This window comes from Leucopleurus acutus (assembly GCF_964270905.1).
Source record: "Leucopleurus acutus genome assembly, chromosome: 7".
In the NCBI taxonomy this organism is placed as follows: domain Eukaryota; kingdom Metazoa; phylum Chordata; class Mammalia; order Artiodactyla; family Delphinidae; genus Leucopleurus; species Leucopleurus acutus.
In genome coordinates this window covers 3,149,438-3,175,688 of record NC_139150.1, presented here as the reverse complement: position 1 = coordinate 3,175,688, position 26,251 = coordinate 3,149,438, and the positions used below count along the sequence as shown (strand labels likewise).

Genomic DNA, 26,251 nt, shown 5'->3' with positions numbered 1-26,251 from the left:
CCTTGCCTTAGCTTTCAGAAGACAGGAGGGAGGGGACAGGAGGGCCGGGCAGGGCAGGGGAGGGGAGGGGAAGGCGTCACAAAGATGCAGGAATCAGCGGAAGCAAGCGCAAACTCCGTTGTTACCTGCAGCCCCACGGGTCCCGGGGGACCGGGAAAACCTCTTGGACCTTCATCACCTTTCTGCCCAAAAAGGCCCTGCTGGCCACGAGGACCTGGCTCGCCGTCAGCTCCCTACAGGGAGACCGTTGAGCATGGTGAGGGCCAGGTACGGGGCCACATCAGCTCGAGGGATGGGGACTCTCTGATACTCACAGAGGGGCCTGGCTGTCCAATGGGGCCTTGAGGTCCTGTGGGCCCAGGTGGACCCTGTGGGGAAGAGACAGAGAGAGTTGTTTCCTGAGGCACAGCTCAGGCCGAGGGAGAAAGGCCAGCGCGCGCAGGGGCTCTGCAGCCAAGGTCATCGGGGCTGCACCCACGCTTGGCCGTCCTGGGCCAGGCTGCCGGCTCTGGAACGCGTGATGCTCTCTGTTCAACCCTGAGCATGTGCTGTCAGGGGCGGGGGGACAGCCACACCGACGTCCCGCCAGAGGCCACCGTGCATCCTCTCGGCCCCCACCACACACCCATGACACAGGCCCCGGAGGCCCCATTTTAAAACGAGGACCGGGATCACGCGGCTCATCCGTGGCCAAGCAAGGGACTGATTCCAAAGTCCACACCTGGCAGCACAATGCCTGCCCCCAGGCACATTTCACTGTTGGCACAGGGAGAGCACGAGAGAGGCCAGCATGCTGTCGCTGTCCTGGGAAGCCTGACTGGCCCCAGGTCAACAGGGACGTGGTCACTGTCTGCCTGGGAACAGACACGCCTGGCGAAAAGGTCCGCTGTGCAGGCCTCCTTCCACAGCCACCGGGCGGAGCTGCCAGCCAAGTGACAGGCCATTTGCAAGAGCGCACCAGTATTTCTAAAGCAGAATTTTTTTTTTAAGGGAAAATTAAGAGGCATTTGGTCAGGGTGCTGCCTCTGTTGGAACATCCTGCAGCCCTCAGCATCAGAGGGCGGTGATTATGTCTGTGGGACCGAAAACCTCAAGGACAAAAACGCTGAATCTGCTTTACTTCACAAAACCTGTGAGTGCTTTCTGCCCATCTGTCAACAAGGGATTCTCTTACAGATACATGTTACACGCATACGTGTGCACCTAACACACATAGCTGTGCATGCACACACGCATGAAGGCACACGCACACATACAAGATTTCAACAGGGAAGGAAAGCCCAAAGCCCAGCTCTGTCCCATCAGTTACCGGTGTGAATGTTGTTATACTATAACGGTTGTTCACGTCAGTGTTGAGCGTGAGCCACACCGAGCACACAGCCCTGTGCCGTGGCTCCACTGGTGGCCCTGCACGTGGCTCGTGTGGCCCCTTACCTGTTCGCCTTTGTCTCCCTTGCTCCCCTTCTGTCCCGGTTCCCCGATCTCCCCCTGTGGGAACATGTGAAAGGCCCATCAGACGGTCCAATGATCATTTGCACGTTATCTGCTCCCCTTAATTAATTTTTCTTGGAGAGTGAGAATAATCTCTCCAGGGGGCCCTATAACTTTCCTAAGAAGAAACATTTCCATATATTAATTTGATTTCTTTTTTAATAAGAGAACTAAAAGGGATGAGGCCTTGATCTTACGCTTTGCAGGACTGTACCAGATTTGAAAGTGTGATAAAAAATCATAATGGAAATATTTACTTTGTCAAGTTGGATGACATGACAGTATAATAAAGACAACTCAATTACTACGCTTCCAAAGTTATTAAAATCTCTCCAGTGTTTCTGCCGTGCAGGGTTGTCTCCCACCCTGAGAGGCAAGGCATCATCGCTGCAGAGGTGACGAAGTCGGAAATGTCACCGGAAAGTTCTCATAAACAGAAAGTTAAACCGAAGAGATAAATGTCACTGTCTTCATTAGACGGAGGATGAAATACAAGCTACGGCAGTAACAGCGTCAGGATTATAAAGCACGTTCTTAATGGAAGGGGGCCTTGATCACTGAAGTGGACACATTTAAAAACAGACATTGACTAAAACCTCATTAAATCAGGCTCCACAGATTTAGAATCTGAAATGATTGAGAGCGTTCTCCCGTGCTCTGGCTGCTTCAGCAAACGTCTCTGGCAACACCAAAACTACCCAAGAGAAAAGCAGCGTCTAAATCCCCTCAAGCATGTCAGAGATCTCATTTATTACCATTATTTGTGAGCTATTCCGAAATCATCCACTAGCGCCAAGAATGTCGGATGGCAGTATGGGGTCCCTCTGTCGCCAGAGCCCCTACGTCACCTGCATCCCTTGGTTGAAAAGGAACCCCCCCCCCCCCCCGCCGGGCTTCCCTGGTGGCGCAGTGGTTGAGGGTCCGCCTGCCGATGCATGGGACACGGGTTCGTGTCCCGGTCCGGGAAGATCCCACGTGCCGCGGAGCGGCTGGGCCCGTGAGCCATGGCCGCTGAGCCTGCGGGTCTGGAGCCTGTGCTCCGTGGCGGGAGAGGCCACAGCAGTGAGAGGCCCGCGTACCGCAAAAACAAAAAGAAAAAAAGGAGGAACCCCCCCGCCAGCTCTGACCTGCCAGCACTGGCCAAGCTTGGCTGTGCATGGTCCAGGTTGGGGGACCTCACCGAATTCTTCTTACCTTATCTCCATCTTCTCCAGGGGGACCCACAGGGCCAGCTGGACCAGGGAGCCCCACGGGACCCTGTAGACCGTCTCGGCCAGCTGGGCCTTGTGGACCTTTCTCGCCCTAAAGAGGAGAGGAGATCCTTGTTCAAAGGCAGCTCCATCGTGGGAACATCCTGCCACCAGCTCATCCCCCACAGAGAGGCCCACAGGCAGGAAGTGGGCAGATCCTGGGCAGGGACCATCACCACGGTCCTAATGGATTTCCCTCGGATACACCGAGGGTGGCTCCGCGTCCGGCCTTGTATCACCCCTTCCCCTGCATCTCTGCATTTAATCCTCGCCCATCCTAGGAAGGGCTACTCTTTTACAGATGGGGAAACTGAGCCTCGTTCGTAAGCAGTAGAGCCGGGATTCAAACCTCGCCAACCAGATTCCTGGGTCCGTCCAAGCCAGTGGCCAGGAGGGCCTGAGCTCCGGCCTCGGCCAACTTGCTTATTACTCTCCCGATTCCCTGCAAACACCCTCCCTGCAAGAGCACACGGACCTGCACACACGTGCGCACACATGCACACACACACACACACACACGCTCCTATCTTCCCTTCCTCATGGTTTGGGTTCATTTTCCTATTTGCCCCCTTGGTCATCTCAAATGATCCTTACTGAGTTCTTGCTTAACTTTACCAGCCACGTTCCACGCTGTGAGTGGCTGGAACTTTCTCACCCAAGCCGGGATTCCCTTCTCCCAGCAGAGGCACAGAACGAGGCGTGGACGTTGGGGAGGGGACACGGGTGGGGAAGTGCACAGTCACACAGTCACGGACTTGGGCCGGCATCCTCTCCTGCCCCCTCTTCCCCTCTCCTGCTGCACAGTTCACTTCCTGCTCCTCGATTTAGTTCGTCCTGATAAAAGTTCTTCCCCAGTGAAGCCAGAAAATGCCCAGGCTGACTGTGGCTCACAGGGAACCTTCCTGCCCGACATGACACCTGACCTTTGTTTGACCTTTTCTTCTCCTGCAGCTACTCTGGAAGCATGACAAGCTTTTCACAGGATGATACAACCCTGAGAGGTTTCTGCTCAGGTATTTACTCTCTTGAATCAATGAACTCAACCGTTTCCAACCGCATCTGTGTGTGCTCTACATGCATCGAGCGCCCGACGAGAGTCAGGGTTCTGGGGCAGAATTCAGCGGGATTCGTGTCCTGGGAGCCTCACAGGAAGGAGCAGATGCCATCAGAACTGCCGATGACACACTGATCGGATCCTCCACGGTGCCCACGTGTCCAGCGTGGTTCCCATGGGGAGTTCTCGGCCGGGAAGGCAACCAGGGCCCTCCTTCTACCCATGCGCCATGGACAGGGAAACACATAAGGAAAACCGCCCCTTCTAACAGAAATCAATCCACGCAGGTGTCTTAACTCAACGGGACACCATCCTTGTAGCCCGTTACCCCGGAACTCGGGCTCCTATGACATTCAGAATTCGAAAGGGAGGTTTGAGCTGGAATTTGTCTCCATGGCTGATTGAATGCAGGGGCAGGCGGGCGTTTCCAAAATCACGTGGCAGACGTGAAACGTGGCCGGGGTGAGGGTACGTCCAGGCAGGAAGGGGGCGCTCTGGGGAGTCGTTTGGGGAAGGGGCTGGTGGTTGGCTTCCCAGGAGGTGTCTAGACAGGGAGGGTCTCTCTAACCCCCTTCATGGAAAGCAAGACTCCAGACCCCCTGCCCCTGAGCTTTCACAAAGCCTCCAGGTTGGGGCGATCACACTTGGGGTTCACTGGGAGGTCGGCTGTCAGGGGTCTGGGAGGAAGCTGCTTATCTGCCGGTCACGTCTCCCGTCCCTTCCTTTCTCCACGCCTACCCCCAGACCAACACCGCAAGCACCACCCCAAATACCCACCTTTCCCATACACTGACCAGCCGTGGGCCCGGGCCAGGGGGCAGGGGGCTGTGCACACAGGGCACCCAGAGCCTGGACCGGGGCCAACGCCACGTTTGGACACACTGTCTCCACCCCTCCCCGTGCCTGCACGTGCTGGGGCCCAGATGCGTGGGTGTGACCGGCCGAGCCTGGCCCGGACGCTCCCCGAACACCCCTCCAGCTCAGGCAACTCCGGGAAAGAACCTGGCCGCCACTGTGATCGGCCCTTGGACCTCAATCAAGACAGCTGGGCACACACCACACACTGCCCCCATGTCCCCGATCCCGCGAACCCCCAGGGAAATGCCTGGGGAGGGGACAACACGGGGGCAGGGACAGAGCTCCTTCGAGGCAGTACTTACAGGAGCTCCTTTCTCCCCAGCCGGCCCGGGAGGTCCCTGGGGCCCAGGTCTCCCTGGAATTCCGATGGGCCCAGCAGCACCGGCCGGACCTCTCTCCCCTGGAGATCCCTGGGGCGAGGCAAGAAAGTGGTTCATTTCAAAGGCTCTCCAAATGCATGGATACAACTTCCTAAAGCACCGCCTGGTCATACCACTCACCCTCTCACTCTAGAGCCCACAGTAGCTCCCCAGGGCCCTTTGCAAACACAAACTATCTGGTCTAGCATTTGGGGCTGTGTTTCTGACGCCCTCTTCGCTCCCAACCCATAATTCCAAGTCGCTCTGCAGTGTCTGAGAACACATCCTCCCTCCGTGAGTCCTGGCTTTGAATGACCTCCTCTGGGACGCTGGCAGCCACTCTGCCCTTTGGGGTCTGCCTGCCACAGAGCGTCCGCCTGCTGCCCTGCTCCTCCACGCTGTACGTTTTAAGGCGAGGCTCTGGCCCAGGAGCGGGGCTGACAGGTGGACACCTGGACTAATTCTAGGGGTTCAGCGTCGCGAGACCACTGTTGCCTGGGGTGTTCATCCTGTTCCTGGCCCTTATCACAAGGAAAGGCAGTATTTGACTTCCCCGTCACTGTCTCTCTCAAATGGCCCATAACTCAGGGGAAGGGGGGGGTCATTTCATGGTCCACCCTCAAACCCAGCCAGGGGCCAGGGGCAGCTCCTGAAGCCCCACTCTGTAGGTGAGTGAGGGGGCTGTCAGACGGGCTCATTTGAAGGGCAGGGGGAAGTAACACAGATGTCGCATTTCCATAAAAAGGCAAGAGCAGGGGGCCCGTGGGCGTGTCTCTGGAGCGTGGGCACAGCCTCTCGCGGACCCCGATTCCCCCAGACCACAGCCCAGGGTCTGGAAACTCTGGATCTCCAAGCCTCTTGTAGCTAGACTCAAAGTTGGGGGGGACCACCTAGGTTAACAGACAGCACAGCTCTGGGGGACAGGCCTCCCGCCTGTGCTGGGTCACCTCTGCCTTGGGCAGCCCCAGGCGTGCGGACAGCCCCGCTCTCGAGGCCGTGGAGCTGTGTGTCCGTGCCCGTCCCGGCTGCTCCGGGACCAGACCCACGCGAAGCCTCCTCCACAGGCTGGGGGGCCCATGCAGCCCTCCTCCAAACCGCCCGGCTCTCCAGCTGTCCTCATACAACACGCCCCCGCCCCTGGCCCTTCGTCACCGGCTGCCAGCTCGGGCACACCGTCCACGTCCCTCCCAAGCCCAGCTCCACCACCACAGCTTTCCCAGGACCCACGCGGGGCCAGGGCAGGTGTGCGTGCTCCCCGGGCCTCGGGACGCCCGTCTTGCCTGCAGAGCAGAGGGTGGGAAAGAGGCTCTGTGCTGAGCCAGCACACTCACCGCGGGGCCTGGCGGGCCTGGGGGGCCTTCACTGCCTTTCAGTCCAAGCGCCCCCTGCAAAGCAACAACATGTGGGCAGGGCACCGAGGGGAGAGGCCCCCCGGGTTGGGCAGCCTCCAGCTCCATCCCCCCGGCTGGCCCCTCACTCACCACTGGACCAGGAAGCCCTCGGTCCCCGGGGAAGCCACGTAGCCCTGGGGGGCCATCTTTTCCAGGAAGGCCGGTGGGGCCTGGGTCACCCTGAAATCAGAGCCATAGGTGAGTTTCTGACCGATGCCCAAGACCAGGGTGGACAGGGAGCTGGGCGGGGCCTGGTCTTCCAGATCCGCTCGGGACCTGGGTTGGAGGTGGGGCTTCCCCGGGCACTTGGCTTTAAAAGGAACCTCCGCGTCTTGACTCGAATCATTGGTTGGCAGGTCCACGCGCTGGAGCGCAGCCCAAGCTCACAGCCGGGGGCCTGTGCGGCGGGCTGGCTCTGCGTGTGGCTTGGGGACGGATTCCGACCGGGACTCCAGTCGTCTCCACGGAGGCCCAGGCCCCCACCATGTCCTTCGGGGCCACGACGGCTGAGCCGGGGCTAGGACCCCACGTCTGCCCTTCTCATCTATCTGGGGATCCTCGAAAACTGGGCTCAGGGGAAGGAGTCCGTGGCCGAAGCACGGGAAGCGTTGCCTTGGAGAGGACTTGCCGCTCAAGACACTTGTCTCGAGCCCGAAACCACATATTCTGAAAAGATTCTCCACCTGGGCATGTACCTTCCCTGAAGTTCACTAAAGCTTTGACATCTTCCAGAATTTTCTCTGGGGTCCAACATGGCAGCATATCGGTCTTCAAACCAGCATGCCCTTGGCTCCCTTCCCAAACTCAGAGAGCTCCCTTTGTGGCCAGACACCTGGCCCTGTATTATATACACACATACGCGTGTCGTTTTTCAAGCACATACACATGTACTCAAGCATATATGCATGCGTGCCTACATACGTGTGTGTAATTTTTTCACTATTGGATTACTTCTCAAGTTTAATTTCTTGTATGTGTTCACACAAGGGGCTGGAGAGCTTATCCTTCCTGTGTCCCTCACTGAAAAGCTGAAAACGGGAAGGCTGTTCATTTTTATGCTAAAACACAGAAAGTTATAACCACCAGCTTGGGGTACCCAGGGTGGGGATAGATATTTTTAATATTTATTCTTTCACGTCTTACAGTGGGCAGTGTTTTAAAGGGTCGCTTTCTGCTAAATCCCACTTAGACACATGAATTGTCAGAGTTGTATCCATTTCTGGGAATGGGCGTGGGCAGCCCGGGGAAAAGGTGGTCCCCAGCCCCCGTCACATCCATCCGGGCGGCAGGTGTGCTCAGCTCCCCTTCAAAGTGAGCAGAAGCTGAACTAAGTTCCTGGTTTGGGGGATCGATTGGCACGAGGAGCACCTGCTTGAGAATTACCCACTCTTCAGAAAAAAGCAGACCAAAGGCCGAAATGGTTCCTTGGGAAAGTCTACCTGGCACGGACGTCCCGGACACTCACCTTCGTCCCTTCTTTTCCGGCCAGGCCCGGGAGCCCTTGTTCACCAGGGGGGCCCGGGGGCCCAGGGTGGCCACGCTCACCCATGGGACCAGTTTCTCCCGTGGGACCCTGTTGGGAAAAGTGTGTCAGCCATAAACCGTGTTCGAGGGACACGCAAGGGAGTAACCTTCTCTTCCTACATCTAAGGACAGCCTGGCCACAGAGGCAAAGGGCCATTGCAAGCCCACTAGACCTCCACATTCCTTTGAAAGTCATCTCCCTCCGGTAAAGATCCAGAAAGGTCAAAGCGAACCAGGTGGGTGGTTCTCAACAGCCACTGCCTGGCCCAGTGGTTCTGTGTCTCCTCCCCAGTGAAGTGGGGCAGGGCCTGCGTTTCCCAGGGTGTCACGGGGAAACCAGCAGAGAGAGGGAGCGGGGAGCGCACCCGCATTTCCTGGGGCAGTACCTTATCCACTGCCACGTTAGGTGGGAACTTTCTGAGAAGCAAGGCGACTGCACCCTGCTGTGTGGCTCTGAGCCTGCAAGCCCGTCCTCACACTGATCCACGGGCGATGAGAACAGCAGCCCTGGGTACTGGATCCAGGGCGGGGAGTCAGGCGGCATGGACACCAAGGGGTGGGCTGCCCACGGGCCTGGCAGCCCCCATGGTTCTGCCCGCTCCGTGTATGTCCATGTCAACAGATCACTGCCCTGCTCTCTACACCTGGTCCCCTGCACGGAGCACATCTCTAACAAGCACTACGGGCCTCGTGATGCCCTCTTGGCCGCACCCAGACCTTGAGAACGGTGGGGAACTTCCGTCCCGAGCGAGACTCTCTTTCCTGTGTGGGTGGGAACCCAGGACGACCAGTGACACCAGGGGATGCTGTATCTCACCTGAGGGCCGACCACACCCGGGGGGCCTGGAGGGCCGGTCTTGCCTTGGAAACCCTGCGAAGAGAGAGTTGGCACACTGAGATGTCCAGAGCGACCCGACAGAAGGCTCGCCCCCGCCAGCCCTCACCCCACCCCCAAACAGTGGAGGTCCCAGCCCTCATTTCAAAGGGCCATTTCTCTCGTTTCATTTTGCGTGAATTTCAGGAAGGTCGTGAAGCCAGACGGATTCGTTTCACCAGCTGCTTCCCGTCGCCCTGGTTCGTGCTGAGAAATATGTTTTGAAGCCGTTCATCCTTCTGGCGCCACTAAGCGCTCACTTTCTGAGCAGACTTGGTGTCCCCTGTCAGGAGCCACCCCTGGGCTGTATCTCGTCAGTGACTTTGTGGAGACTGCCCTGCTGCTGTCACCAAGGCTCCCGGGGCAGGGCAGGTGGTTCCACTGCCGCGTCCCTCTGCACTGGCTGAAACCGGGACGCGGTGGGGACTTGCAGCGCAGCGGCTGGGAGATATCCTTAGCTCGGTTGCACAGGACTCTCTTGCTTCTGCTCTTCACAGCGGCACGGAGACACCCATCTGGCTGCACTGCACACTCTCTCCTCCAGAGGAGAGGGCTGACGGCAAAGCAACGCGACTTTAATTTCCGGCACGTCTACAGAGCGATGCCACCTGCAGGTGTCACGCGATGCTGGGGAAGACGGCAGATGCTACGCCCGGGAGGATTTTAGCGGAAACTCTTTAGAGTCTGGAGAGGGAGGTGCCCCGTTGAAAGCCACAGCGAGAGCTGCAGGGTGAGCTGCCCGCGGGGCTGACGAGCGAGCGCCTCTAATTCACTGCACGACGGCCAGCGTGCCGGCGACGGAGGCGTCACACTCAGCCGCTGGACCTCACAAACCCACAGGGGACTCGGCCCCTCGGCAGATCCCAGGAGGGCTCCCTTCTTTAGGCCCCGCTGAGCTGCATGCAATGGACTAATACGGCCATGGTCGATGCAGCGCTCCCCGTAGGCAGCCTTTACAGGGTCAGAAACAAAGAACGGCGGACAGGTCGAGGCCACCTCCCGCTCGGCGGGCCGGGCAGCAGTGCCCAAGTGGAGGCAGGAGCCTGGGTGTAAGGCAAGCAAGGCCCCCCGCGTGGTCCACTGCGGGGACCGTCCACGGCTGCTGAGGCCGGGATCCGTCTCCAGCCCCTCCCGAGAAACGGGCTTTGCGGTTGCACTTAGGAGATGCCGTGACCTCTCGTGTTTCCAGCCTCTACAGAAAGCACAAGGCAACACCCCAGGGAAGACCTTTCTGGAGGCGTCTGGACTGGCCCGTGGAGGACATGCCACCCCAGGAGGGTCTGGATGGGGGTGCCCCCGAGTCTACGGGGGCAGCTGGGCGTGGCAGGTGGAGCCGGGAAGAACCTGCCCTACTTTCCCAGCAAAAATAAGCAACGTCATCACTTTGCCAGCCTCCTCCCAGAACAAGGCAGACGGGGAAAAGCACACACGACGTGAAACCTTCCATCTTGTCTCCTCAGAGAAGCGTTAGAGAAGAAGATGCAAAGCTAGGAACGTTTTCATTTTTCTCTATCAACAAAAGAGCAAAGCAACCTCCATTCATCAGCCACGGAGCGCCGTGCGGAACCCGGATGGTACAATTAGAAGACGTTTCATCGGAACGAGCCGAAGAGGGACAAAGGGACTCTTTTAAGCAGAGTCACCAAGAACATATTAAACATATTAAATGTGCCCGCAAAATGCCCTTTCACGGGGATTGCTCTTCCTGGGAGCGCCCGCCAGAGACCTCTCGCCACAAGGACACCGGGTGCAGAGACAAGGGGGCCTCTCGGCCACTCTCCACCAATCTGGTGACAAGGACGTCACCAGGCGCTGTGAGTCCCCAACTGTCCAAAGCCTGGAGCCCCAAGGTCACAGGTTTGCCTACGCCCTTCTGGGGCACAGGCCTGGAGGGGACACAACGTGAAGCTGGGCCGAATCCCCAGTGGCTCCCGGGACCAGAACGTCATCACATTTCCGATAAATGCTTTTCCTAGAACTAAGAAATGCGGGTGTCCTTTAAGTCCAGCTGACAAAGGCTGGAACGGGCATTGCTACAAGTCAGGGCCAGGTCAAGGAGAGCCTGTGACAGCAGAGATGCTGGCCCTGAGCACAGCCAAGGGCCCAAACTCCACCCTGACCGGTCACCTGTCCTCCTTCCTATAAAAGGGGACTCGGAAGGAGCCCTCCAGGCCCCCTGCCGTCAACCCCGAGGCCGGAAGGGCCTGGACAGACAGGGCTGGGGGCGGCATAAAATAACCAAACGACAAACAGAGAATCTTCCCAACGACTTTTCCAGATCAGATGCACACAGAACAAACCGGCCACACTCAGACTGCTGTGGGAGGAAGGAAAGGCGGCTGCGCTAGGTTTTTGTTTGTGTCATGATGGTTTCACGTGTGACCTTGGACCAAACTGGCCAGGATGACTTTGCAGCCAGCGCCTGCCTTTGCACACAGAGTGTCACAGGGTTGCTGCCTGCGCTGGGCTCTCCCCGAGGCCACAGAAGATGGCCCGGCCCTCAGGGGCTTTCCCGAGGCTGACCGCCTCCCATAAGCTGATGGGCAGCGAAGGCCAGGTCCCCCAGCCCTGCCCATACTCACCGTCTCTCCTCTCTGTCCAGGGTGTCCCGGGAGCCCATCCTTGCCCGGGGGCCCCTGAAGAAAGCAAAGGAAGGAAGTTGCCTTTTGTTCTGAGACGCACACACCTTCGGGGTTTCGTGCCACACCAGGCAACAAAAGCTGCCACTTCATTTCCAAGGCAACGACGGCAAAGTTACGGTGAAGAGTACCACGTGGGACCCAGGGTCTGGGCACCGTCCCCTTGAACGCTCACAACCACCCTGAGGGTCACTGTCGTCTCCCACGGGGAGAAACCAAGGCAGCGAGAGGTCAGCAGCTCCCTGAGGTCCAGCCAGTGGGAGGTGAAGGAGGATCAAGTGTGTCTGGCTCAGAGGCCAAACTCCTCCCTAACCCCTGCCCCCAAGCAAGCGCCGTTAGGCACGAGCTCCAACCACGAGGGGTTTCGCTTTCTCAGAGGAAACATACTGTGTCTGTTGTGAGTTGAGCTGTGTCTCCCCCAGAATAGGCTGAGGTCCTAACCCCTGGAAGCTGTGACCGTGGCCTCATTTGGAAATAGGGTCTTTGCAGGTGGGATTAGGTCAAAGTGAGGTCTGAATGGGTTAGGGTGGGGCCTGATCCAGCGACCAGTGGATAGAGATAGAGAATTTGAAGACACAGAGCGACAGAGAGGCCAGGAGAAGACACAGGCAGAGATCCGGGTGAGCACTTGCAACCCAAGGGCGGCCAGCAGGTGCCGGAAGCTGGGAGAGGCCTGGGACGGATTCTCCCCGAGAGCCCTCAGAGGAGGAGCCAGGCCTGCCCACACCTGAATTTTGGACTTTGGCCTCCAGACTGTGAGAGAACACATTTCTGTGGTTTTAAGTGACCGGCTGTGTGGTCATTTGTTATGGCAGCCCTAGCGCCCTAAGACAGTACCAACTAGAGAATCGTGATGGTCTAAATGAAAGAGGGGTCCATGCTCCCCAAAAGCAGCTCTCTCCAGCCAGAGCTTCCGGGCAGGTCTCCCTCCCCACCCGCCAGCTGCCAGGAGGCCACTGGAGCCTCGGGGAAGATCCAACATCTCTGGGAAATCCTGGGCCAGCCCCACAGGGAAAACGCAGTACTCACCGGGGGACCCTTTGGTCCAGGGAACCCCGTGGGTCCTTGGGGTCCGTTGGGTCCCTGAGGACAGAGAATGGCCAGTATGAGGACAGACATCTTCTCCCCAGCATCTGGGGGGCCCAGCAGCCCTCGCCGTCGGCGCTCTGAGCACAGGCACCAGGCTCGATTTATCACTGCTCCCCATGACCTTCTCTCTATTTTTTCCAGCCCTTGCCCTCACCGATGTGAAAAGAAGTCCAGTCAGGGGCCGAGGAGGCCGGGTCACAGAGCAAGGTCCCTCGGGGCAGCACGGGCCCAGGACCCAGTTTCCTGACATCTCAGCCACTGTCCCCCCAAACCCTAAGGCAAGGGCCAAGTGGATGGGCTCTCCATCTGCAACCAATAGAAGACTCTACTCCCAGGGAAGGCTACCTCTGACCCCCTTTCCATTTTAGGAAAACCCTCTCCTTCGGCAGAGTCAAAGGCTAGCCTCCCTCTCCCCCGCCCACTGGGGAAGAATGCAGGGGGGCTATTTAAGGCAGGCTGCTTTCCTGCACATGTTCCTGGAGATGTTTCCGGGATGTGTCCAGATGCTCACCCGTTCACCCGGAGGGCCGGCCGGGCCATCGCCTCCAGAGTTGCCCTGGGAAGGGAGGGAAAGGTCAAGAAAAGCTTATTATTATTTCTACTCCTACTATATTTGAGCAAAGACTCTGGCCTGTAACATCATCAAAAGTTCAGGGTCACATACTGCACGTGTGCCCTCGTGGAGGCTCACCCCACCGGATTCTCAGTAAGAGCCAGGCCGTGGCTCCCAAAGGCCACCTGTCCCCTTGCCTCTACAGGCACACCTGACACTGAGCGGGCATCCCCGCGGCTGTGACATTCCAGGAGAACACTCTCCCGCTGTGGGACAAAGGCCACGACGCTTCCACCAGGGGGTGCAGCCCAAACTCATGAGAAGACGGGACACAGGCCCCGTCCCAGGGCCCACCCGGCACCGGGCAACAGCTGAGCGTTAAGTCAGCCTCCGGGGAGCGTGATCGTGGCTCAGAGCTCGTCAGGGAAGGATGTGTGTAGCCCCCGGGCCGTCACATCTGCCCGGCTCTGCACCTCGGCCAGCAGCGGGCCCATCTCCTTTGCAGGAATGCACTTTGCAGATCACATCCTGGAAAGGACAGGACAGGACCAGCCCGCCTGGCCGAGGTTTGTTTCCACACTGACGGTGGCGGGTGGGGCGGTGGGGGACGGCGCGAAATTGGCTTCAAGGCCCCAGGGCAGGAGGAGGGGACCCAGGGGATCTTTCACCAGGGCAGGAAGAACTTGCTTTAGAATCGCAGCAAAGATGTCTCTGCAGCTTCCAAGCCCCTTCTCAAGAGAAGAAATGAGACCTCCCCATCAGAACTAGGGCGGCGGGGAGAGGGGGAATCTGTCCAAAGCCTGGCTGGGCCACACCTCCTGGAGCTGCGGGGCTTCTGGCTGGAAAGTTCCACGGGGGGATGGCCCCGGGCAGCCTCTGCCACGTGACTCAACCTGACCTAACCCATCCGAGGGCTGGTGGAGGAGACCAGCTCCGTCTTAAATACCCCCAAGAAAACGTCTTTCTTTCTTTTATTTTTTCAAGTGAGAAGGGCCATGGGGCACCCTCAGGGGCTTGACATTCTGGTGCATCAAACACTTTGGTCCAGGGCTTCCCTGGTGGCGCAGTGGTCAGGAGTCCGCCTGCCGATGCAGGGGCCGCGGGTTCGTGCCCCAGTCCGGGAAGATCCCACATGCCGCGGAGCGGCTGGGCTCGTGAGCCATGGCCGCTGAGCCTGCGCGTCCGGAGCCTGCGCTCCGCAACGGGAGAGGCCACAGCAGGGAGAGGCCCGCGTACCGCAACAAAACAAAACAAAACAAAACTTTGGTCCATCCCGGGGCCACAGAGGATACTGAACACATACCTTGGGGCCAGGCTTCCCAGTGATGCCTCGGGGGCCTCTTTCACCCCGTGGACCCTGGACAAACAGGAAACAAGACAGGTCAGCGCCAATCCTCGGCACCCTTGATGCCTCCTTCCCCCCACCCCCCACCGGGCATGCTCCCACAACCCGCTCCCAATCTGGAAGATGGCCCTCACGCCCAGGGTTACCGTTGGGCCTCGCTGCCCCCGTGGTCCTGGCTTCCCAGGTGTGCCCTGGAATCAGAGAAAAAGGGTGTCGGTCAGTCACTTGACACACCTGTCACTGTCTGGGCGGTGGCCCCCCTCCTGGGTGATGGAGAGACCCCGCGAAGTCAGAAGCTAGGAAAGCCCCTCCTCCTTCTCTTTGTTTTAAAGGAAGACTTTTCAGGGTGACAGGATCCACTGCACATCCAATACACACAGCTTTATATTTCTGTACAAGGCCTGCTGAAATCCAATTTTCTCCCTGCTGCCTGATGGATGTTAACCACGCTTATCTGGTTTCCTTCCCTCAAAGCATCTAGCCCTCCCTCCTCCCCCCTCCTCCCCCTTCATCTCTCTCTCCACTCTCTCTCTCTCTCTCTCTCAGCAGGGGTGGGGGGAATCATTATTACAAGAAAAGAGAAGGAAGTCAACCCCTTTCCTACATAATTTACTTTTGCTACAGTTAAGGATATTAGCCATTAAATTTTCAACAGGCGCTGCAAATGAACAAACTTGCAATTTAATACATAAATCATGTATCCAAGAGTCATTTGCTTCTCATCTAATAGAATTGAGACTCCTTCTCTCTCTGTGGTTTTGCATTTTCCAAACCAAGGAAAACAAATGCACGGCATTTGTTTTTTTCTAAAGCAAATATATAACAGCCGGTAAGTGCAGTTTACCTATAGCACATGGAAGTAATGGATCGATCACGGCTCCTATATCTCCACCACTTCTCCATGCATTTTCCGGGAATTTTTTTTTTTTTTTTCTGGTTTCTAACGATAAAGCCCAAGATGGATCTGTATTGCCAAAGGCCACCTGATACATTTCCTCTCACCATCTTTCATTCACTGCCACAATCAAAACTGCTTTCTAGAGCCTCCCGTTTTGAAGTGAGCTTAATAAAACCTTTTATGATAATGAGGTGATTATGATGCTTTTTAAGGATGCACTCTGCTCTCGCTGCTTTCATTAGATGACGAGATCTTTCGGCTTCAAATAAACATTTGCCTACAACAACGAATGAAACATCTGCTTTCTTCAAATGATGGACTTCCACCAGCAGAGACACCGTGACCCACCCGGGTGCCTCCCTGGCATTTGCGGGTGAGTCCAGCTGGCACGTCATCTCACGCCCAGCCTCCACCCAACACCACGACCCAGGTCGCAGTTCTGATCTCGTCACCTGAAAGGCTCTGGGTTCCGACCTAAACTAACTGTGCTCCGGGCACTGGGAGCAAAACAGAGTCTCAGCCACGGATTCTGTCAGGCCTCCCAGGTGGTGCCAATGCTCTCCAGGTTTCCTTGTAAACAAACCCAGGGCTTTGCATCCCGGTGACTTACGTCACTGAACAGAAGGTGCCCCGTCCACGGCTTCCTTAACAGTATCTCCCGTGAGCGCCTGTCCTTGTGCCCTTGCGGGGGAGGCATGGGCCTTCCCAGAACTAGCCTTGCTCGAGCCAACATGCCCGACGCAGGCGGCAGAAGCCTCCGATCGCTGGTGGTGCTCCTAAGGGGTTGGCTCTTCCCAGGCAGGGCCGGCTGGGGACCCCGCCTCGGCCCGGGGTGCGGGCCAGTGACAGGGACAGACTGTCGACTGCTCACATGACAGCCGGCTGTACGTGGAATCCACAGCCAGCAGTCCCCCAACCCAGCCAGCCCCTCCGCAGAGGCCAGGATGAGGCGGACAGAAGGGCACCTGCCGGCTCACAAGCAGCTGTCAGACGGGAGGCACACGCGTATCAGCACACACGCCACCCGTCACGCTGAGCATCCTAGCACTTAGAAGCCTCCACCGGACCAGAATGTCCAAAAGGAGAGTAAAACGACCTCTGCACAGAAGCACAGCCCGCCGGCTCCCTTCCCATCCGCTCTCCACACCAGAGCGGGGACCAGAGCTACTCTAAAAACCTCCCACGTTGCTCCCCCGATGAAAGCCTGGGTGGATTCCTCCTTCCTTCCGTGGGGAAGGTTCCAGAATAAAGGCATCTGTCTCTCCGGAGGGGAGGACGGGCAGACGTGCCGTAAGTGCTGAGTCTCGTGACTCCAGGGTCCTCTCCCGGGCGCAGGGACATGCGGAGCCCACGGCTAAACAATGAACGCTCGGGGTCTCAGACCCGGGGGCTTGTCCGTCTGCCAGGACGTGCACTAAAACGGCGGCGCTAACTTGTCCGCCGCGAGCCGGCTGATCTCAGACGGTTCCTGGGGACAGACGTGGCCATTTTCCCCTGGAAAATGTGCCTGGACACATCTCTCCCACAATGAACAGACGTGTGCTCCAGTCATGCCTGACCACGGCCCAACCTCTCCCTTCGGGAAAAGCTGGCATCTTTGCCATCCCAGCTCTCTCTAAATGCTGGCGGCCACACCCACCCATGTGGCCACGATACAGCCACATGCAACCCTGTCAATCCCTAAGTAGATCGTTTCCTCGGGGTGTCCAGGTTTCAGACCCCAGGAACCACGTCCGAACCACAGAAAAGGAGGAAGTGTCCCGGTCCCAGGCCCCCCTGCTTTCCAACAACGCGTTTTCAGTGGTGACCCTGGTGATCACGTGCTGACGCACTGGAACAATGGCCCGTGAGGGCCGGGGGGCATCCAGGCATCTGCCCAAACTTCTCGGCTCGGGACTGGGGAGGCCGAGAAGCACGAGGGGCAGGAGAGGGCGGCAGAGCTTGGACCAGAGCGCCACGGCCCCCAGAGCCACGGCCAGGCCTCTGCTGCTCGACGTGACCCCACGGGGCCTGGACCTGCAGTGCAGCTCCTCCACGGAAGGGCCTGTGTCACATCACATGACCCCGTTAACCGTCATGACCCCTCTTGGGGACTCTCACGGCAACGTGGCGCGGAAAGCCCTGTGCCCTCCACGAGCTCAGGGGCTGCCCACCCCGCCACCCCGCGCTTCCCACGCTTGTACCAGACCCTGGACCACTTTTCTCAAATGACAGTCTTTCCCTGAAGACACTAGTCAGACTGTCCCTACCAGGAAGAACTAGACAGACGGGTAGGCAGGTAGATGATGGACACACAGACAGTTACAGACACAGACACAGACATGATGTAGACACGACATACATCTAAACATTGCAGATACAGACACAGGTATAGATACATCTAGACACCGATACAGACAAATAGATAAAGGTCTCCCTGTGGTTATGCCGTTGACTTGCACTCAGAAAAGTCCCTGTCTTTCTCTTTTGTGAGCCTGGCAGACACGTTCGTGCACGCGGATTTTGGATGGCTGAAGTCTTCCTCCCTGCTTTCAAGAGATCTCACTGTCTCCGCTCAAACGCAGTAACATTAGTTTGTAGCGAGCACGCTGAGGAGAGGCAGCCCGTCCGTCTGCGTGGGGAGGACCAGCCCGGGGTGGAGGGGACCGGGCTGGGCCCAGCGTCTTCTCCAGGCCTGCTCTGCACACACCCCCCACGCCTGTGGACAAGGCCGCTCCGAGTCCAAAGGCCCAGGCGGACCCTTCCTGTCCCATGATTTCCCTAAGCAGTGTTCAGGGCAGCTCCTGCAGGATGGCCTGGGCCGGCAGCGGGCCGGGAGGGCGGCTCCCCCAGCCTGAGCCCTCGGATCACCTTCCCTCAGGGGGACAACAGAGGGAAGCAAAGCGCGTGGCACCTGGCGGGGTCCCGTGACAGCGGCAGCGCGGGAAGAAGAGGAAGGAGGCGACTTGACCCTGGGAGAGCAGAGTCCATGAGATACAAGGCAGAACTCCTTTCCTTCCTTTTAAACTTAGCCTGGAGGGAAAGTCACTTGGGCTGAAAGAGGAGAATCTGGGTTTCGCCAGTGACCCAAAAGAGATGGCAGGATGGCGGCTGTGCATGAGAAAGCACTGTTTCCTCAGCGTGCCTTGCCCTCAGGCCCGCTGCCCTTTCTACTGCGGCACTGCCCCGCCCGGGGGGCCAAGAGTCACCAGCGTTCAGTGGACAGGCTTAAGGTCAGCTGTTCCAGAAAGCAGTTTTGGCAGCAAAGTGGGTGAGATGTATTGGAGAATATACCCGCAAAATATATATATACCCGAGAATAATATATATATATAAAATATATATTTTCATATATATATAATATATATATAATAACATATATATATAAAATAATATATATATATATAAAAAATAGATATATACCCAAGAATATACCCGAGAATAAACAGGATGTATTGGAGAATATACCCGCGAAATACCAAGGCAGCAGAAGAAGCCGCCTGAGCAGAGGCCAGACCGTCCTTACCCGGCCACCCTTCTCTCCGTTGGCACCAGGAAATCCGGGAAATCCGATAGAACCCTGAAAGAGAGTTAATCAGGGAAGAGGCTTGAGAGCCTGGTCAGGAGGACGAGCGATGCTGCCTGTGCAGCAGGAAGAGTCCGTTAGAGTTCATGGTCTCGGACAGAACTCACCCACTACTCACCACCCATCCACCCACCATCCATCCACCTGTCTACCCACCCACCACCCACCTATCTACCCACCATCCATCCAGGCCCCTTACCACCTAACTGTCCAGGCCCCTTCCTTCTGACTTAGCCGAATTACCACAGATGGTGGTGAACGGGGCAGAACCGAGACACAGCTACTGTGACCTTCTGCTTTGTCGCAGCAGCTACGCCAGGGAGGGCGAATGGGTGATAGTGTGCGGGGCAGGGAGACGCCAATTGTCAAATCTAACAAGGGAATTAGTACGTTACCTTTGGCCCTTGTCTTCCTGGGTAGCCGGGCAATCCTGGGACTCCGAGTTTTCCCTGGGGAAATAAAGGAGGTGAATCCACGGCCAGCTCTGTACTTCTCTGAGCAGAGAGAAAGCCAGCGTGGCTTGGCAGGGGACTGGAGCAGGCTGGAGTCTCCAAAGGCCGAGGACACGGTCATCACGGAACGCGCCCTGCCTGGTTTAAAGCAAAGGGCCCTCAAGCAGGGATGGACGCCACCGCTGAAGCAACAGTGGGTGGAGGCAATCGCTCCAAATAAAGGGAAAGAGTTCTTTATCTACGATATTTTGGTCAATCTTTTTGTAAAAGAGTTCCAGCCTTGGGGCAGGACAGGGCGGGATGACTGGGCCAAGCAGAGCTGGTTCCTGTTCGGGGGTGAAGGTAGGGGGTAGGGGAGCAGGACGGGGGTGGGCGGCCTCCTGCAGGTGTAGGAGCAGCTGTCGGGAGCCCTAACCCCGCCACAGAAGATGGTGCACGTGGGTACCAAGCTCAGACCCCAAGCTTTGTGACCAGCGGGAGGAAGGAACTCTTCCAGGAGTGGATTTGGGGACAAGGATGCTGGGTGGAGTCAAGGGGACAGGAACCACGTCAGGACTCGCGCCAGCTCCCACCTGGGGCTCAGCCCGACCAAGCCACTGCCTGGACGCCCAAGGCCATCGGGAAGAGACTGTCCCTGGGAAGCGGTCAACCTCCTGTGTCACGTACCTTCTCCCCAGGGGGTCCCAGAGGACCCGGGTCGCCATTCGGACCTCCACGACCCTTGGGACCTTCGGGACCGTCCTCCCCTCTGGGACCAGGTGGGCCGATCTCCCCCTGCAATTCAGAAAGAGAAGGTGAAGGAGACCCCCAGAGTCTCTAGCCCCCCAAAGTTCCCCCCTGCCCACCGTCTGGGAGTGAGGGGCCGGATCCCAGGCCAGGGCGGTAAGAGCCGCTGGGCCCCCTCAAGCAGATGGACCCTCGTCCTCGCACCGAGGAGACCGGGGCTCTGCTGAGCGACCGATGCCCTTCGGGACCCACACTTAAGCCCTTGCTCCCCTGTTCCCAATGATCTTCTCCAAATCAAGCACCGCTCGGCTAAAATCACTTCGGTGGCCACGGCAGCCCTGAACTGCTACTTCCCCAAAGAGAGCAGAAGTGCCTTGCACTGGGGCAGCCACTTTCTTCTGAAGCCCCAGGAGGTATCAAAATGGACCACAGGCCTGGCTGGGCCACGCCTGGGCGTCATGGCACACGGGAGACCCACAGGGTGTATCCAGAGATGGAAAAAACGAAACGTCACCTCATCCAACTTCCCCAAGTAACAGGTGGGGAGGCCTGAGCCCACACAAGGAAGAGGGCCTTGGGGCGTGGCCAAGTGCAGCAGCAGGGGCGTGGCCCGGCCTCGGAGTGCCCACCCGGGCCCTCTCTATCGATGTGTTCCCCTCCGATCACGGATTTCCGGGAGCAGCTGCAGGACAGCTGTGCAAACCCCCAACAGAAATGTGCGCTGCACGCATAAAGAGAGCTAATGACTCCCTTATTCCCCAGCCCCAGTGTGTCTACAGGTCGAGGACTCTCTGTCCCTAAGAGTTGCTTTTCTCGTTCAACAAAGAATCCTTCCCATGTTTTCTGAGCACTCAGAAAATTAGGAAATGCCAAGCACTGGGCAGAAATTCCTCTCTGGGAGAAATCAAGACTGAGGAGCCTCACTGCCCAGCTGAGGAAGTGTCCCCGCCCACCCCACCCCCGTCCATCCTCATCCAATTCCAGCCAGAGGTCCACTCAGGGTACGGCGTGCAACTGCGGAACGTCTTTTGAAAATGCAACCTCCTCGTATGGACCCAAATGTGTGCATCAAGTCGTTGGGAAGGAAGATAAAAGGGACTTTCACCAGCCAGACAGAGAGAGGCCCTCAGAAGTGGGGAGTCGCCACTGCAGAGAAAGTTCTAGAAAAGCTGTCTTCAGCAGCAATATAACTGGGACAGGACTATGAAATGAACCCCTCTCTTTTATTCCCCTCCCTTGTGACAGAGCCCCGGATCACGTCTGCCTTTTCAGCGTGGGACAAAGCGCCAAGTGTGCGGGCTCTCTGGTCCTGGCAGGTGCTGGTAAGGCATCTGTTTTGTGGAGCACAAGGAGGGCGGCCTGTATGACAGCCCTGTTTCCACGACAGTGTCCGTCCAGGCACGTGTGCCGCTGCCGCCACAGCGGGCCCACCGGGGGTGTGGGCATCCCCTCCCTTCTGCCTGGCCTCCGCTCATTCCGAACTTGTCGGGGGAACTTCCAAGTGTCCCCACGGCAGCAGGCAGCTGGCCTCCTAACCCCACTTCCTGAAGCACCACCTGCATCACCTTCTGCTCATCTGCACGAAAACACCGCCAGTGGCTTCCTGTGGGGCGCCAGCCGCGTGGCACGCGCCATCCCGCCCCAGCACCCGCCAGCTTCCCTGGAGCCGGGGCTAATCATTCAATAAGAACCAACTAGGTTGTTGCAACGTCTGACAGCCCAGCAGGAGGTCCCGGAACACAGGGGTCGTCCGGGGATCCGAAGAGCAGCTGAAGAGGTGTTTGGGGGCCAAGTCACTCAGAACGCTGGTCAGGGTGTGGCCCTGCCAGTGACCGGCCGGTGGCCTTGGTCAGGCTGCTACCCTCCCTGGTGAGCTGGGTCGTTTCTGTGACCCCTTCTTCTCTCCCAGATGCCTGTCACCCTTCCTGACCCAAAAGAATTGCTCTGCAAACCAGGGTATCAGCCAGAAAAAAACAAGTTCCCCCTGACCCACTAATGCAGGGCAAGGACACAGGGCAGAGGGCCCAGGTGACCCTGTAAGCAGGGGTTTAGGACCAGGTGCCAGCTGCCATGGCTCCGAACTGGAAGCTGGGGAGGAGCTGGAACTGCCGGCGGCCCAGGAGCCTCCACGGAGGCATCACCTCTGTCCTGAGAAGCTGCCCTGTGGCCCCAGCGGGGCCTCCGCCCAGCCCACCTTTCCCCGCCCCCGAACACTCACCCGGTCTCCCTTGATGCCCATGTCTCCTTTGAAGCCCGGAAAGCCGTCTTCACCCTGCACGGGGGACCGGAGAGAGCCTCGGTCTGTATGAGAAAACCCACCGCCCAGGTCCCCCCACCCAGACCCTCTGGGCCCCAACCCCAGTGCCAGACGTGCGGGCAGAGGACTGTCAGTGCCCGGCCCCCTGTCCCTCGCGAGATGTGTTCCTGTCAACCCTTTGCATTCTGTGGTTCTGGCTGGCTTTGCAGCCTGCAGTGGGAGCGCTGCAGCCCTGGTCACCCTGTTTGAGCTCAAAAGCTCTGCACGGCCGGGCGCTGGGCAGCCCAGCACCCAATCTGTCAGCATCCGTTTCTCGGAGCACATTTGTCTCATCCAAGCATCACTACAGGCCCAGTAGCGGCGGACGGGCAGACGTTTGAGTACGGGGAGCCAGCCGGAAGAGCCCCCAAAGGGAACGGGGCTACTGCTGATGGCCTTATGGGTGGGGGCGGGAAGAGCTCTCTGGAAGGGACAGGCATCGCCTGGAAGGGTCTGGGGGCGTGCGCTGTCCTGCCTGCAGGCTGGGCCAAGGACGAGCAGGTGGCCGGCGTCGCTCAGTTACCTAGTCCCGCATTCCACGGGGGAGCTGTACACATTCGTGCTATTCGTGAACTGGGGGATTCAAAATGCCAGTGGCCTACGGTCACTCGAGTTCCCAGGGTGGACCTTCCTGGCTCTTGGCCAAGCCCCTGAGGAAAGGAGGGGACGCTCACCTTCTCGCCCTTGGTGCCCTTCAGACCTCGGATGCCATCTGCCCCCTGCGCAAACAGAGAAGAAAAGTCAGCAGCCGCAAGCCCGAGCCCCTACGGACCCCCCAAAAACGGGCCTGACCCCCAATACCAGGGGAGCTGAGCGTCCCGCAGAGACCAGTCCCCTCCCACCGCCCCCAGGCTAGGGAGAGAGAGCTCTGTGGGTGTGCGGGGCGTCTTCTAGAAACACCTCGGTGTCTCTCTCGGTCTCTGCTTGGGGAGCAGAGGGGGCGTGAGGCCTGAGCTCGGGCTCTGGAATCAGGCAGACGGGGTCAGGCCCCCCACGTGTGGCCTCTGACGAGGCCCCAGACTTCTGCTCGCTTGGGAAGAGGGGGTGATGACAACCCTCACCCCATCGCTGCTGGGGGGAGGGGGGGGCGCAGGAAGCCCTGGGACGGGGCCCGGCAAACGGCAGGTGCTCAGTGAGGGGAGCTGTGTGCCACCCGGCGATTTTCGTTCTCCGTTATTATTAACGTAGAATCATACGTTACGATGGTAGCAATAATAATTACCACTTAACGACACCAGCCACTCCCACTGCCCTCATCTCATCGGCTCAGGACGTTCTCATCCCCGTGACGAATAAGACTGTCGGGGCAGGACCAGCCCCCTCCCTGTCTCCCAGGTGAAACCACTCCATCCCCGGAATGGACTTGACAGCCGTGCCCCCCACCTGCCAGCAGGGTGCAGAGCCTGCCCCCGACCGACTGCCAGAAGCTTCCTCAGGCCACCAGCCCGCGGGGCCCCAGAGACGCCAGGCCTCCCGTTCGGGTCCAGCTGAGGCTGCAGCCGGGTCCCTTGGGCTGCCAGCTGCCCTCCTGTAGCAAGAACCTTGCACAGAATCTGCAGTTCTGAGCCTTTTCTCTGACGCCCAGGAGAGCTGAGAAAAGCTGTGGAGGGACAGAGGGACGGGGCCGGACAGACGCAGAGAGCTGGGCTTGGCCTGTGCCCATGGCTACATCGGCTTCAGGACAGAGGGGAGGCCGGTTACCCCGAAACCCTGATGTTGGGGGCGGGGGGAGGTGGGCTATGGCACCAGGTCCCCTCCCCCTTGCCGGGCAGGCCAGCTGGGCTTCCCCTGCCCACGCACTTCCAGAAAGAAGAGGGTAAGACGGCATTGCTCAGATCCCTCCCAGACCTAAAGTTCTACTGTCTCGTGACCCGCCCGAGGCCAGGGGAATGGGGCCAAGGAGACGAGCAGACCAGGGTTTCCCTGCCTCGTGCCATCGCCTTCAGGGTCTGGATAGTTTGTTGTTGCGAGGCTGCCCCGGGCAGTGGAGGGGGTTGGATGGCCTCCCTGACCCCTGCCCTGCCCCTCCAAGCTGAGACGGTCAGAAATGTCTCCAGGCGTCCCTGGGGGAAGACTCTGCCCTGGGGCTAGAGCACCCATCATGGCCCTGGTGGTCCAGCGCTCAGGGAGCGAGGTCAGAGGTCACAGAACAGCCCAGTGGAAGGAGCTGCTGGGCCAGCGGCTGTGAGGGCACAGGGGGGGACAGGGCTTTCCCAAGGCCTCCAGTGAGTGCGTGTGGGGGGACTTCCGCCAGCCCACCCAGCTCCCGTAGGCTCAGGGCACTGATTTGATTTGCCAACAGTCAAGCCCAAACAGAGCCCTGAGGAAGGGACAAGTCAGAGGGTGGCCCGGGGGATGCTTAAAGGTCAGTGAGATCAAAGAGCTTGGAAGGGCCCCTTTCCCAGGAGGAGGGCAGGGCTGCAGTGGAGGAGAGCTAAGGACCTTGGTCTCTGACGGTGACACCCGGACTTCCCACCCCACCTCCGCTATCAGCGCCCTCAGGGGCTCATCACGCCACGGGCTCTGCAATCTATTTCTCCAATGAGAAGAGCGTTCAGTCTCGCTTCTCCTTCCACCCTCCGCTTGCCCGTCTAGTGGGATTGCTCATATCACGGGTGAATTTAATCAGACCGACAAGATAAGAGCATTCTCCACAAACATCTCAGGGTAGACACCTTCCCGGCTCACGGAATCAGCATGTGGCACAGGCTCCTTGTGCAACGGGAATTTGTAAAACAAACGCGCACAGAGCTCACACAATCAGCACAGTTGCTAAATCGCCGCCCTTATAAACTCACTAGGCAGCATGTGGGGCGAAAGCCTGCTTCAGAGAGAAGCTGCCCGTCTAAGGGTCCTGACCTGGGGCATCTCTCTGCCCTTGACCTTGGAACATCCCAATTCTGGGAAATGGAAGTTGAAGCCCCTTGGGGTCAGGATGGGGTACCTGGTTAGGAATAAGCAAGTCCAGGGTTGAGTCCTGGCTTCTGCATGGACTTACGGGTAATTTGGGGTAAGTTAACTAAAAACTGAAGTCTCGGGTTCTGTGTCCTCCACACAGAACCCTGATGTGGAAAAATGCTTGAAAGTATAAAGGACCGTGAACGACACGGGGAGGGGACTCCGGAGCTTATGGGTGTGTTCCTGCAGATCCCCCAAGATAAACTAGATGTTTTATACACGTTCGTATATATGATACTTCGCATCAAATTACAGTCATTTTGAAAGAAAGACCCACCCTTAGCTTTCCTGTGGGTGGGAAGCCTGAGACTGAAGACACGGCAGCATCTCCACCCCGAGAAAGAAGGGTTCTCCCCACACACACCCCTGGGGGCACATCCCTCTGCGTGTATACATCCAGAAGCAGCATCACTGAGACTGAATTGCACAGCTCAAAGCAAACCCAGTTAGCTCAGGGCAAACAGACAGGGCCCTGTGTTTGGAGTACTGCTCTGGACCTCTGCGCCCATTTGACACGGTTCCAGGAGCCTTTCAACACGCTGTGAATAAATGGACGTCTCCCACGAACGCGTCTCGCAACAACAAGGTCTGCCCAGATGTGATCGGCCTGGAAGAAACAGCTCCAAGCATCCCAGGAAAGGGCGCCCAGCTCGTCACCTGGGCTGAGATCCACTGCCTCTGAGGGGCTCCAGAGCAGCAGGTCATTTGGCAGGTGGTGATAGTAAAAGGATCATGGGGCAGAACGGTGCCTCCCCGTCCCGGCAGACGGCCACCACCGCGTTGCTCGTGCTGTCCCAGATGCCCCGGGGAGCGTGCCCTGTTCCACTGCAGCCCCTCCTGGCCCCGCGGGCCCGTCCCTCACCTGCTCCGGCCCACATTCTGGGACCCAACCTCCCAGACCAGGGCCACCCCAGTTTTGGGGCAGGAGG

General features: G+C 58.3%; 1 protein-coding gene across 3 annotated transcripts in view; it reads right to left on the bottom strand.

Moving 5' to 3' along the window:
- The window catches only part of COL5A1 (collagen type V alpha 1 chain), a gene marked incomplete at its 5' end in the record, with an annotated part of 154,471 nt that overhangs the window by 27,458 nt on the left and 100,762 nt on the right, over positions 1-26,251 (bottom strand). For all 3 annotated transcript variants that reach the window (XM_082843342.1, XM_082843343.1, XM_082843344.1), the window contains 19 exons: positions 126-233; positions 315-368; positions 1,435-1,488; positions 2,686-2,793; positions 4,956-5,063; positions 6,344-6,397; positions 6,494-6,583; positions 7,869-7,976; positions 8,745-8,798; positions 11,384-11,437; positions 12,470-12,523; positions 13,041-13,085; positions 14,386-14,439; positions 14,574-14,618; positions 18,831-18,884; positions 19,286-19,339; positions 20,009-20,116; positions 22,287-22,340; positions 23,039-23,083. In XM_082843342.1, the coding sequence (XP_082699468.1) occupies positions 126-233; positions 315-368; positions 1,435-1,488; positions 2,686-2,793; positions 4,956-5,063; positions 6,344-6,397; positions 6,494-6,583; positions 7,869-7,976; positions 8,745-8,798; positions 11,384-11,437; positions 12,470-12,523; positions 13,041-13,085; positions 14,386-14,439; positions 14,574-14,618; positions 18,831-18,884; positions 19,286-19,339; positions 20,009-20,116; positions 22,287-22,340; positions 23,039-23,083 (1,305 nt within the window). The remainder of the gene's footprint in view (positions 1-125; positions 234-314; positions 369-1,434; positions 1,489-2,685; positions 2,794-4,955; positions 5,064-6,343; positions 6,398-6,493; positions 6,584-7,868; positions 7,977-8,744; positions 8,799-11,383; positions 11,438-12,469; positions 12,524-13,040; positions 13,086-14,385; positions 14,440-14,573; positions 14,619-18,830; positions 18,885-19,285; positions 19,340-20,008; positions 20,117-22,286; positions 22,341-23,038; positions 23,084-26,251) is intronic.